We start from the raw sequence: 14,396 nt of genomic DNA, 5'->3' as shown, positions 1-14,396 counted from the left end.
CTTTATAGTATAGTTTGAAGTTGGGGAGCCTGATTCCTCCAGCTCTGTTTTTTTCCTCAAGATTGCTTGGGCTATTAGTTCTAGTAGTTTTCTGGTGGCATCTTTAGGATTTTCTATGTTTAGTATTATGTCATCTGCAAACAATGACACTTTTACTACTTTTCCAATTTGTATTCCTTTTATTGCTTTTTCTTCTCTGATTTCCATGGCTAGAACCCCAAAACTATGTTGAATGAGAATGGCGAGTGTGGACATTCATTTTTCACCATTGAGAATGATGTTTGCTGTGGGTTTGTCATATATGGCCTTTATTACTGAGGTAGGTTCCCTCTGTGCCCACTTTCTGGAGAGTTTTTATCATAAATGGGTATTGAATTTTGTCAAAAGCTTTTCCTGCATCTATTGAGATGACCATATGATTTTTATTCTTTAATTTGTTAATATGGTATATCACATTGTTTTGCGTATACTGAAGAATTTTTGCATCCCTGGGATAAATCCCGCTTGACCATAGTGTATGATCCTTTTAATGTGTTGTTGGAGTCTGTTTGCTAGTATTTTGTTGAGGAGTTTTGCATCTATGTTCATCAGTGATATTGGTCTGTATTTTCTTTTTTTGTAGTATCTTTGTCTGGTTTTGTATCAGGGTGATGGTGGCCTCAGAACAAGTTTGGAAGTGTTCCTCCCTCTGCAGTTTTTTGGAGGAGTTTGAAAAGGATAAGTGTTAACTCTTCTCTAAATGTTTGATAGTATTTGCCTATGAAGCCATCTGGTCCTGGACTTTTGTTTGTTGGAAGATTTTAAATTACAGTTTCAATTTTATTACCTGTGATTGATCTGCTTATATTTTCTAATTCTTCCTGGTTCAGTCTTGGAAGGTCATACCTTTCTAAGAGTTCATCCATTTCTTCCAGGTTGTCCATTTTATTGGCATAGAGTTGCTTGTAGTAGTCTCTTAATATCCTTTGCATTTCTGTGGTGTCAGTTGTAATCTCTCCTTTTTCATTTCTAATTTTATTGATTTGAGTCCTCTCCCTTTTTTTCTTGATGAGCTTGGCTAAGGTTTATCAATTTTGTTTATCTTCTCAAAGAACCAAGTTTTAGTTGTATTGATCTTGGCTATTGTTTTCTATGTTTCTATTTCATTTATTTCTGCTCTGATCTTTATGATTTCTTTCCTTCTACTAACTTTAGGTTTTGTTTGTTCTTCTTTTTCTAGTTGCTTTAGGTGTAAAGTTAGATTGTTTATTTGAGAATTTTCTTGTTTCTTGAGGTGGGCTTGAATTGCTATAAACTTCTCTCTTACAACTGCTTTGCTGTGTCTGATAGGTTTTGGATGGTTGCGTTTTCATTGTCATTTGTTTCTAGGTTTTTTTTGTTTTGTTTTGTTTTTGCGGTATGTGGGCCTCTCACTGTTGTGGCCTCTCCCGTTGCGGAGCACAGGCTCCAGATGCACAGGCTCAGCAGCCATGGCTCACAGACCCAGCCGCTCCGCAGCATGTGGGATCTTCCTGGACCGGGGCACGAACCTGTGTCCCCTGCATCGGCAGGTGGACTCTCAACCACTGCACCACCAGGGAAGCCCTGTTTCTAGGTATTTTTTGATTTCTTCAGTGACCTCTTGGTTATTTAGCAGTGCACTGTTTAGCCTCCATATGTTTGTGTGTTTTTCTTTTTTTTTTTTCTGTAATTGATTTCTAATCTCATAGCGTTCTGGTCAGTAAAGATGCTTGATACAATTTCAGTTTTCTTAAATTTTCCAAGGCTTGATTTTTGACCCAAGATGTGATCTGTTCTGGAGAACGTTCCGTGTGTACTTGAGACAAAAGTGTATCTTTCCACTTTTGGGTAGAATGTCCTATAAAAATCAATTAAATCTACCTGGTCTATTGTGTCATTTAAAGCTTCTCCTTATTATTAATTTTCTGTCTGGATGATCTTTCTGTTGGTGTAAGTGGAGTGTTAGAGTTCCTCAGTATTATTGTGCTACTGTTGTTTTCCCCTTTTATCACTGTTAGCATTTGCCTTATGTATTGAGGTGTTCCTATGTTGGGTGCGTAAATATAATTGTTATGTTTTCTTCTAGGATTGATACTTTGATCATTATGTAGTGTCCTTCCTTATCTCTTGTAACAGTCTTTAAAGTCTATTTTATCTGGTATGAGTATTGCTACTCCAGCTTTCTTTTGATTTCCATTTGCATGGAATATCTTTTTCCATCCTCTCACTTTCAGTCTGTATGTGTCCCAAGGTCTGAAGTGGGTATCTCGTAGACAGCATATATAAGGGTCTTGTTTTTCTATCCATTCAGCCAGTCTGTGTCTTTTGGTTGGAGCATTTAATCCACTTACATTCAAGGTGATTATTGATATATATGTTCCTAGTACCATTTTCTTAATTGATTTGGGCTTGTTTTTGTGGGTCTTTTCCTTCTGTTGTGTTTCCTGCTTAGAGAAATTCCTTTAGCATTTGTTGTAGAGCTGGTTTGGTGGTGCTGAATTTGCATAGCTTTTGCTTGTCTAAAGCTTTTGATTTCTCCACTGAATCTGAATGAGATCCTTGTTGGGTAGAGTAATCTTGGTTGTAGGTTTTTCCCTTTCATCACTTTAAATATATCCTGCTACTCCCTTCTGGCCTATAGAGTTTCTGCTGAGAAATCATCTGATAACCTTATGGGGATTCCCTTGTATGTTATTTTCCCTTGCTGCTTTTAATATTTTTTTCTTTAAATTTAATTTTTGTTAGTTTGATTAATATGTGTCTTGGTGTGTTTCTACCAGGGTTTATCCTGTATGAGAGTCTCTGCACTTCCTGCACTTGGATGGCTGTTTCCTTTCCCATGTTAGGGAAGTTTTCAAGTATAATTTCTTCAAATACTTTCTCAGACCCTTTCTTTTTCTCTTCTTATTCTGGGACCCCTATAATTCGAATGTTGATGTGTTTAATGTTGTCCCAGAGGTCTCTGAAACTGTCCTCAATTGTTTTCATTCTTTTTCCTATATTGTGCTCCATGGCAGTTATTTCCACCATTTTATCTTCCAGCTCACTTATCTGTTCTTCTGCCTCAGTTATTCTGCTATTGATTCCTTCTAGAGTGTTTTGGATCATCTATACTATCATTACTCTGAATTCTTTTTCAGGTAGGTTGCCTATTTCCTCTTCATTTATTTGGTCCTGTAGGTTTTTACCTTACTCCTTTGTCTGTAACATATTTTATTGTCTTTTCATTTTTTTTTTTTTGATGGGCGGGGCTTTATTCCTGTCTTACTGGTTGCTTGCCCTGAGGTGTCCAGCACTGGAGTTTTCAGGCAGTTGGGTAGAGCTGGGTCTTGCTGCTGCTATAAGGAGCTCCAGGAGGCCTCACTCCAATTAATATTACCTGGAGTCTGAGGTTCTCTGTTAGACAAGTGGTTTGCACTCAGTGCTCCTACCACAGGAGCTCAGGCCTGACCCTAGCCTGGGAACAAGTATCCTGCAAGCCATGCAGCACAGCAATAGAAAACAAAAGGGAAAAAAAGGAGCGTACAATATCAAAGAGTAAAAAATTAGAGCAGAAGCAAGAAGAACTACAATCCTGCAGCCTGTGAAACAAAAACCACATTCACAGAAAGATAGACAAGATGAAAAGGCAGAGGGCTATGTACCAGATGAAGGAACAAGATAAAACCCCAGAAAAACAACTAAATGAAATGGAGATAGATTCTTTCCAGAAAAAGAATTCAGAATAATGATAGTGAAGATGATCCAGGACCTCGGAAAAAGAATGGAGGCAAAGATCGAGAAGATGCAAGAAATGATTAACAAAGATCTAGAAGAATTAAAGAACAAATAGAGATGAACAATACAATAACTGAAAGGAAAAATACACTAGAAGGAATCAATAGCAGAATAACTGAGGCAGACGAATGGATAAGTGACCTGGAAGACAGAAAGGTGGAATTCACTGCTGCAGATCAGAAAAAAGAATGAAAAGAAATAAAGACAGCCTAAGAGACCTCTGGGACAACATTAAACGCAACAGCATTTGCATTATAGGGGTCCCAGAAGGAGAAGAGAGAGAGAAAGGACTCTAGAAAATATTTGAAGGGATTATAGTTGAAAACCTCCCTAACATGGGAAAGGAAATAGCCACCCAAGTCCAGGGAGTGCAGAGAGCCCCATACAGGATAAACCCAAGGAGAAACACACCGAGACACATAGTAATCAAAATGGCAAAAATTAAAGACAAAGAAAATTGATTGAAAGCAGCAAGGGAAAAACAACAAATAACATACAAGGGAAGTCCCATAAGGTTAACAGGTGATTTCTCAGCAGAAACTCTACAATCCAGAAGGGAGTGGCGTGATATACTTAAAGTGATGAAAGGGAAGAACCTACAACCAACATTACTCTACCCAGCAAGGATCTCATTCAGATTCAATGGAGAAATCAAAACCTTTACAGACAAGTAAAAGCTAAGAGAATTCAGCACCACCAAACCAGCTCTACAACAAATGCTGAAGGTACTTCTCTAAGTGGGAAACACAAGAGAAGAAAAGAACCTACAAAAGCTAACCCCCAAAATCAAGAAAATGGGAATAGGAACATACATATCGATAATTACCTTAAATGTGAATGGATTAAATGCACAAACCAAAAGACACAGGCTTGCTGAATGGATACAAAAGCAAGACCCATAAATGTGCTGTCTACAAGAGACCCACTTCAGACCTAGGGACACATACAGACTGAAAGTGAGGGGATGGAAAAAGATATTCCATGCAAATGGAAGTCAAAAGAAAGCTGGAATAGCAATACTCATATCAGATAAAATAGACTTTAAAATAAAGACTGTTATAAGAGATAAGGAAGGACACTACATAATGATCAAGGGATTAAATCAAAAAGAAGATATAACAATTATAGGTATATATGCACCCAACATAGGAGCACCACAATACATAAGGCAACTGCTAATAGCTATAAAAGAGGAAATCAACAATAGCACAATAATAGTGGGGGACTTTAACTCCTCACTTACACCAATGGACAGATCATCCAAACAGAAGATAATAAAGAAACACAAGCTTTAAATGACACAATAGACCAGATAGATTTAAGTGATATTTACAGGACATTCCATCCAAAAACAGCAGATTACACTTTCTTCTCAAGTGTGCATGGAACATTCTCCATGATAGATCACACCTTGGGTCACAAATCAAGGCTCAGTAAATTTAAGAAAACTGAAAATATATCAAGCATCTTTTCTGACCACAACTCTATGAGATCAGAAATCAATTACAGGGAAAAAGACGTAAAAAACACAAACACATGGAGGCTAAACAATACGTTACTAAATAACCAAGAGATCACTAAAGAGATCAAAGAGGAAATCAGAAAACACCTAGAGACAAATGACAATGAAAACACGATGATCCAAAAACAATGGGATGCAGAAAAAGCAGTGCTAAGAGGGAAGTTTATAGATATACAAGCCTACCTCAAGAAACAAGAAATACCTCAAATCAACAATCTAACCTTACACCTAAAGGAACCAGAGAAAGAAGAACAAACATAACTCAAAGTTAGCAGAAGGAAAGAAATCATAAAGGTCAGGGCAGAAATAAATGAAATAGAAACAAAGAAAACAATAACAAAGATCAATAAAACTAAATGTTGGTTCTTTGAAAAGATAAACAAAATTGATAAACCATTAGCCAGACTCATCAAGAAAAAGAGGGAGGGGACTCAAATCAATAAAATTAGAAATGAAAAAGGAGAAGTTACAAGAGACACCACAGAAATACAAAGCATCCTAAGAGACTACTACAAGCAACTCTATGCCAGTAAAATGGACAACCTGGAAGAAATGGATGAACTGTTAGAAAGGTATAACCTTCCAAGACTGAACCAGGAAGAAATAGAAAATATGAACAGACGAATCACAAGTAATGAAATTGAAACTGTGACTAAAAATCTTCCAACAAACAAAAGTCCAGGACCAGATGGCTTCACAGGTGAATTCTATGAAACATTTAGAGAAGAGCTAACACCCATCCTTCTCAAACTCTTCCAAAAAATTGCAGTGGAAAGAACTCCCAAACTCATTCTGTGAGGCCACCATCACCCTGATACCAAAACCAGACAAAGACACTGCAAACAAAGAAAATTACAGACCAATATCACTGGTGAATATAGATGCAAAAATCCTCACCAAAATACTAGCAAACAGAATCCAAAAACACATTAAAAGGATCATACACCATGATCAAGTGGGATTTATCCCAGAGATGCAAGGATTCTTCAATATACGCAAATCAATCAATGTGATACACCATATTAACAAATTGAAGAATAAAAACCATATGATCGTCTCAATAGATGCAGAAATAGCTTTTGACAATATTCAACATTTTATTTATGATAACAATATTTATTTATTTATGATAAAAAACTCTCCAGAAAGTGGGAATAGAGGGAACCTACTTCAACATAATAAAGGCCATGTACAACAACCCCACAGCAAACATCATTCTTAATGGTGCAAAACTGAAAGCATTTCCTCTAAGATCAGGAACAAACAAGGATGTCCACTCTCACCACTATTATTCCACATAGTTTTGGAAGTCCTGGGCACAGCAACAGAAGAAAAAGAAATAAAAGGACTACAGATTGGAAAAGAAGAAGGAAAACTGTCACTGTTTGCTGATGACGTGATACTATACATAGAGGATCCTAAAGATGCCACCAGAAAACTACTGGAGCTAATCAATGAATTTGGTAAAGTTGCAGAATACAAAATTAATGCACAGAGATCTCTTGCATTCCTATACACTAATGATGAAAAATCTGAAAGAGAAATTAGGGAAACACTCCCATTTACCATTACAACAAAAAGAATAAAATACTTAGGAATAAACCTACCTAGAGAGACAAAAGACCTGTATGTAGAAAACTATAAGACACTGATGAAAGAAATTAAAGATGGTACCAAGAGATGGAGACATATACCATGTTCTTTGATTGGAAGAATCAATATTGTGAAAATGACTATACTATCCAAAGCAATCTACAGGTTCAATGCAATCCCTATCAAATTACCAATGGCATTTTTTACAGAACCAGAACAAAAAATCTTAAAATTTGTATGGAGACACAAAAGACCCCAAATAGCCAAAGCAGTCTTGAGGGAAAAAAACGGAGCTGGAGGAATCAGACTCCCTGACTTCAGACTACACTACAAAGCTACAGTAATCAAGACAATATGGTACTGGCAGAAAACCAGAAATATAGATCAATAGAACAGGATAGAAAGCCCAGAGATAAACCCACACACCTATGGTCAACAATCTATGACAAAGGGGGCAAGGATATACAATGGAGAAAAGACAGTCTCTTCGATAAGTGGTGCTGGGAAAACTGGACAGCTACATGTAAAAGAATGAAATTAGAACACTCCCTAACACCATACACAAAAATAAACTCAAAATGGATTAGAGACCTAAATGTAAGACAGGACAGTATAAAACTCTTAGAGGAAAACTTAGGAAGAACACTCTGACATAAATCACAGCAAGAAATATTTTGATCCACCTCCTAGAGTAATGGAAATAAAAACAAAAATAAACAAATGGGACCTAATGAAACTTAAAAGCTTTTGCACAGCAAAGGAAACCATAAACAAGACGAAAAGACAACCCTCAGAATGGGAGAAAATAATTGCAAACGAATCATCAAAGGATTTATCTCCAAAATATATAAGCAGCTCATGCAGCTCAATATTAAAAAAAAAACACAATCCAAAATTGGGCAGAAGACCTAAATTGACATTTCTCCAGAGAAGACATACAGGTGGTGAAGAAGCATATGAAAAGCTGCTCAACATCACTTATTATTAGAGAAATGCAAGTCAAAACTACAATGAGGTATCACCTCACACCAGGTAGAATGAGCATCATCAGGAAATCTGCAAACTGCAAATGCTGGAGAGGGTGTTGAGAAAAGGGAACTCTCTTGCACTGTTGGTGGGAATGTAAATTGATACAGCCACTATGGAGAACAGTATGGACTTTCCTTAAAGAACTAAAAATAGAATTACCATATGACCCAGCAATCCCACTACTGGGCATATACCCAGAGAAAACCATAATTCAAAAAGACACATGCACCCCAATGTTCATTGCAGCACTATTTACAATAGCCAGGTCATGGAGGCAACCTAAATGCCCATTGACAGACGAATGGTAATGAAGGTGTGGTACATATATACAGTGGAATATTACTCAGCCATAGAAAGGAACGAAATTGGGTCATTTGTAGAGACGTGGATGCATCTAGAGACTGTCATACAGAGTGACGTAAGTCAGAAAGAGAAAAGCAAATATCGTATATTAACACATATATGTGGAACCTAGAAAATGGTACAGATGAACCGGTTGGCAGAGCAGAAATTGAGACACAGAAGTAGAGAACAAACGTATGGACACCAAGGGGGAAAAGCAGCAGGGGGTTGGGGTTGGGGTGTGATGAATTGGCAGGTTGGGATTGACATGTGTACACTGATGTGTATAAAATGGATGATCAATAAGAAAATAAACAAATAAACATTAAAAAATTTTTTAAGTTTTAGGAATTAGATAAAAAATATATTAGGAAAAATAAAAATATAATTGAAAGAACTACAACAAGGTATAACAGAACCACAACAGAAAAGAGAAAGAAAAAAAAAGAAAAAACAAGAGAGGGGGGAACATCCCCAAAGGAGCAGAACAGTAACAAATTATAAATAATAAAATAAAATTAGAAAAATGAAAGATTTATTAGAAAAAAGTATAATATAGATGAATCAGCAACAATGGGTTAAAACAGAACCACAACCTAAAAGAAGAAAGCAAAAAAAATGCCAGAAAAGGCCTTGGCTGTGGGGGGCGGAGCTTAGGCGAGGTGGGGTTTAGGGTGGGCGTGGGGACTAGGCTGAAGACCCATGCAGCTGGAAAAGGCCTTGGGGGCAGGGCCTAGGCAGGGCGACATTCAAGAGTGGGGTGGGACCTAGGCTTAGGACCTGGTGACAGGGGAAAGGCGGTTCTGAGGGGGGCCTTGGAGAGTGGAGCTCCAGAGTTTGGAGGTAAGCTGTGAGTGAGCGTTTGTGGGCGAGGTTTAGGCCCAGTGTGGTTGGAGCGGGTCTCAGAGGTGGTCTCTGAGTGTCGCTTGTAGAAGTAGGGCTCTGAGTGGGGGTGTAGGGGCAGGGCTTAGGGTCTGCAATGCTGGAGGGAGCCTCTGAAGGCACAGTATTAAGCCCAGGAGACCAAGAGGCTCCCTGGTGCCCAAGTCAGCAGGGAAAGTGTTGGCCATGCTCCCTTCCGTTCCTCCACTCTCCCAAGCATCTCCCCTTGCTGCTGAAGCGTGGATGGGTCCCACCATGTGTGGGAACTTCTACTCTCCACCCGCCGCCCCCCAGGGGTGCCAGTCCTGTCCATCTAGCCTTTACTTTTGCTCCCCCTTCCCTCCCTCCCACTCCCTCAGAACCCATGCTGTTGGAGGGGACCTTGGTTGGCAGAGGATCAGGCCCGGGATCTCAGCAGGCTCCCCAGGGCCCAACGGCACAGGGGAAACGTTGGCTACACTCCCTTCTGATCCTCTGACCTTCCAATGGTGCCCCCCTTTCCCCCTCTGGGAGTGTGATCCCTTCCTCTCCCCCAGCCGCCCCTCAGGGGCACTGGTCCTGTCCCCCCTCCACTTCTCCTCCCCCGTCACTCCCCACCCCACAACCTACCCGGTCGCTGGGGTTTCCTCCCATCCCCTTAGGTGTCTGTGGTCCCCCACCAGTGCCTGGTAGGTGCCCTAGTTGTGCAGAGACGTGGATTCCACGTCCTCCTAGTCCACAATCTTTGGTAGTTTATTTCTTTTAGCACTTTGAATATATTAGCTCATTCTCTCCTGGGCTGTAATGTCTCTGCTGAGACATCCACTGATAGCCTTATGGGGGTTCCTTTGTATGAGAGATATTCTTTTCTCTTGCTTCTTTTTTTTTTTGGCCATGATGTGCAGCATGCGAGGTCTTAGTTCCCTGACCAGGGATCAAATCCGTGCCCCCTGGAGTGGAAGTCTTAACCGCTGGACTGCCAGGGAAGCCCTCTCTTGCTTCTTTTAAAATTATCTCTTTGCCTTTGTTTTTAGACACTTTAAAAAAACGTAATTAATTAATTAATTTTTGGCTGTGTTGGGTCTTCATTGCTGTGCGTAGGCTTTCTCTAGTTGCAGTGAGTGGGGGCTACTCTTCATTGTGGTGTATGGGCTTCTCATTGCAGTGGCTTCTCCTTGCAGAGCAGGGTTCTAGGAACGTGGGCTTCATTAGTTGTGGCACATGGGCTCAGTAGTTGTGGCTTACAGGCTTTAGAGGGCAGGCTCAGCAGTTGCAGCACATGGGCTTAGTTGCTCTGTAGCATGTGGGATCTTCCCAGACCAGGGCTCACACCCGTGTCCCCTGCATTGGCAGGTGGATTCTTAACCACTGCACCATCAGGGAAGTCATAGACACTTTTATTACTATGTGTCTTAGAGAAAAACGTTTCGGATTGAGAGTTTGAGGCAACATATTTGCTTCATGAACTTTGATGGCCTAATCTCTCCCCATATTTAAGAATTTCTCAGCCATTATTTATTGAAATAAGCTTTCTATTCCTTTCTCCCCTAGTACACATTATTTCTTTTGATGGTGTCCCATAACTTCTGTAGGCTTTCTACACTCCTTTTCATTCTCTTTTCTTTTTGCTCTTCTGTTTGTAAAATTTCAATCAGTCTGTCCTCTGGATCACCAATTCGCTCTTCTGCTTGTTCAAGTCTGCTCTTGAAGCTTTCTATTCAGTTCTTTATTTCAGTCATTGTATTCTACAGCTCCAGATTTTCTGTTTGGTTCTTTTTTTATGTTTTCTATCTCTTTTTTGAGGTTCTCATTTTGTTCTTGTATTGTTTTCCTGATAGCATTAAATTTTTCATCTGTGTTCTCTTGTAGCTCTCTGAGTATTCATAGAAGAATTATTTTGAATTCTTTGTCAGGCAATTCCTGGATTTCCATTTCTTTGCAGTCAGATACTGGAATTTTACTGTATTCTTTTGATGGAGACATGTTTCCCCTGATTCTCCATGATCCCTGTAGTGTTGTATAGGTATCTGCACATTTGAAGAAGCAGTCACGTCCTCCAGACTTTACCAACTGATTTTGTTAAGGGAAGCCTTCTACCTGCTGATAGGGACCCATACTGGTTATTCTATGACCCTGATCTAGTGATGCAGAGTGCCATGTGGAAAGGTGCATGGTGGCACTGGGTCCTATGGTATATGACGTCTCTTTGGCTCCAGAACATTGGGGTCCACAGTATTGGCAACTGTGTGGTCCTTGGCAAGCACTGCAGGAATTCTGTGGCTTCAAGATCTTTTGGGCTCCTAAGTGGCACCTCCAAGACTGGTAGCAGGGCAGGCGGTGGTGGTGGATGGAGCCAGTGGTGTGCACATACTCGGCTGCAGGGGCCAGCTGCAGGTGCCTATGTAGTGCCAGAGGGGGCCAAAGCAGGTAGCAAGGGCTGGGGCCAATTATAGGCTCACTGGCATTTGCCAGTACCATACTGTTTTGATTACTATAGCTTTATAGTATAGCTTAAAATCAGGAAATGTGATGCCCCCTGCTTTGTTCTTCTTTCTCAGCACTTATTTGGACATTCAGGGACTTTTTTATTTCCATATAAGTTTTATCCTCCTTTCTCATCTCCCTAAGACAACAGTATGATGATTGGGACAGGCTTGAATCCCAATGAGAAAAATCTATCAGATCCTTAGAGGGGTAAGGTCCTTGCTTGAATATCTTCACTTCCATTCAGCCTTCCACCCTAGTGATAATCCCATTTGTTTGGGCATTATCTCTATCAATTGACTGTACTCCTTATGTAACCCACAATTTTCTAAGTCTTCTCTAAATCTTATGCTAGGGACATAAGCTCCTGGATTGTCCCTAACTCAACTCTCCACATTTTTTGCAGTTGACAGTGAGTGTTCACCTGATAGACCCTTCACTTGGCTGTAATATGCCCTCCACATATATCTTGGTCTGTAAAGCTTTCTAGACATCACTACTGCATGGAACTGACTAGGGAATTAACCAAGGTCATTCTTATTGGCCATGTGACCTTGAACAAGTTACTTAATCTTTCTGAACTTCTGAGGTGGACATAAAAATTGTACCTAATTCATATAGTTGTTACAGGATTAAATGAGTTAATGTAAAGCACTTGGTGCCTGACTTGTTTTAGGTGCTTAGAGGTAGTGTGATTATGCTGTTGCTACTACTGCTGACTACTTCAGCTTTAAAACTTGCATTTGCTTGTTTCTTCATTGACATCAAGCCTTTGCCTACAGAGCCCTTTCTCTTTGCTCCATCACCTTTCTTTCTCAGGAGCCCCAATCCTTTGGCTGCCTGAATGTATGTTGAAGAATGGAAAATTCCTGTGGTTTTGTTGAGCTGTGCCTTCCATATCGGGGGTGGGGGCCTGAAGGGATGGGGTGCCAACCTGTTCATAACCAAAAGGCCAATAAAAGTGTCTTCCCAAATGAAATATTGAACTTCATTAAATCTAAGACATCATCAACTGTGAGCCACACCCTTATTTTATGTAATACCAAGAAAGAAATAAGCAACCTTTAGAATTTTAATTTTATACTTATTTAAAAGTTATTTTGATACAGGTCTGTGAAGGGGCATAAGAGGCTTCCTGGTCCTTAGAGAGACCCCTCCACCAGGAGGACGTACGCAGCTCATGGACCTTTCCAGACATAGATGCAGCCTCTGGGGGGAGCTGGTCCTTGTGGCATGGGCCCATGTTCAGCAGCCGGGAAAGAATGTACATGACAGGTGACTGCTGATCAGGGGGTCTCAATTAAGTGACACAGGGAGCTACACTGTGTGGGTAGAAGCCCGCAACGGCACCCAGAGAGCAACTGGCTGGCCTGAGATTCGAGAGTTGGAAATCCCAGGCATCTCAGTCAACATTAGCTCCGTGGGCAGAAAACATGGATTCCGTGGCTGCTGTCTGCCATACCAGTGCCCCCAACGTCAAGTGGTATGTGAGTTACACACAGGTGTCCAGCTATGACCACATGACAGTCTCCCCAGACAACAAGACACTCATCATCCAAAGGATCAGTAGCTGCAACTCACCACTTCAGTGTGGGATAGAAATCCTCCCACAGATTATTGAGAGAAGTGAAGTAATCTTTCTGACATTGACCTATGGTCCCCCCAGTGTGCTGATCAGGAGTAAGCGCCGTAACTTCAATGGCATCCTGCCTGCTGAGATGGGCTCCCAGGTGGAGATGGAGTGTATCTCCTATTCCAGACCAGAATTCAAGTACCAGTGGATCCACAACGGCTTCCTCCTGAACTTCTCAGAGAAAAAATTACCTTCCTGAATCTGATCTGGGACCAGATGGGCAGATACAGATATCAGGAAGTCCAGCTCCAGGTGCCCTGGCACAGGACTGCTTTTAGCAAAGGTTTCACTATCTCAGGATCCTTGCTGGTATTTCTCATCATGGTGACAGCAGTGGGCGGTGTCCTCTTCTGTGCATTCCTCATTCATACCCTGATCAGACATTACTCTACCAGGGCAAATTGGGCTACATGACCACCCACCTCAGACATAGAAGACAAGACCAGATGGGCAAGGAGGGTTCCAACTCCCCCACTTCCTTATCCGACACCATGGGACCATCAGGTATGCCCCATCTCAACATTGCCAGGGACAGAGAAACGGAACAACCTATACATGCCCAATAACCGGGAATTGCTTAAATGGGATGCAGCACATGTTGAGTGAATCTGTCATTGTTAGAAACCACGCTGGGGAAAGCCATTTACTGATGCAGAGAATGTTCACAACTTGTTGCCAGGTTAGAAATGCATAATGCAAACCTACATCTGATAGTATCATATTGTGAAAAGTATAGATTAGTTAATTGATATAGATGTAATATTACAATGTGTATGTATGTATGTGTTTTCCAGTTTTATGTGTACACACACACACACATATATATATATACATACACACATATATATGCACCTGTGCAAAAATTGTGGAAAATATTACCTATCAACAGTGTTATCTCAATTTCCTTCTTTGCACTTTACTGTATATTCTGAAGTGTTTTTTTTTCTTCACAAAGTATATAAATTGTTCTTATTATTAGAAAACAAACTCCAATAAAGGTAAAACAGCATGAAGTTAAGAAAAAATTATTTTGACAGAGATGAGGATGGTGGTCACCAGGGGCTGGGGGTGGGGGCACTGAGAAGATGCTGTTTAAGGGTACCAACTTACAACTAGTGGATAAATAAGATCTGGAAATCTGATGCACAACATAGG

At 40.4% G+C, this 14,396-nt stretch overlaps 1 protein-coding gene across 1 annotated transcript; it reads left to right on the top strand.

Moving 5' to 3' along the window:
• The first annotated feature begins 11,319 nt into the window (after positions 1 to 11,319).
• On the top strand, positions 11,320 to 13,655 carry CEACAM18 (CEA cell adhesion molecule 18). Its single transcript, XM_032614809.1, is given in 5 exon segments — positions 11,320 to 11,551; positions 12,755 to 12,883; positions 12,886 to 13,031; positions 13,033 to 13,420; positions 13,423 to 13,655. Coding segments are annotated over 5 exon segments (1,128 nt in total).
• The last annotated feature ends 741 nt before the right edge of the window (positions 13,656 to 14,396 follow it).

The sequence above is a fragment of the Phocoena sinus genome, chromosome 19 (assembly GCF_008692025.1).
Source record: "Phocoena sinus isolate mPhoSin1 chromosome 19, mPhoSin1.pri, whole genome shotgun sequence".
Lineage (NCBI taxonomy): Eukaryota > Metazoa > Chordata > Mammalia > Artiodactyla > Phocoenidae > Phocoena > Phocoena sinus.
This window is presented reverse-complemented; position numbering and strand designations above follow the sequence as displayed.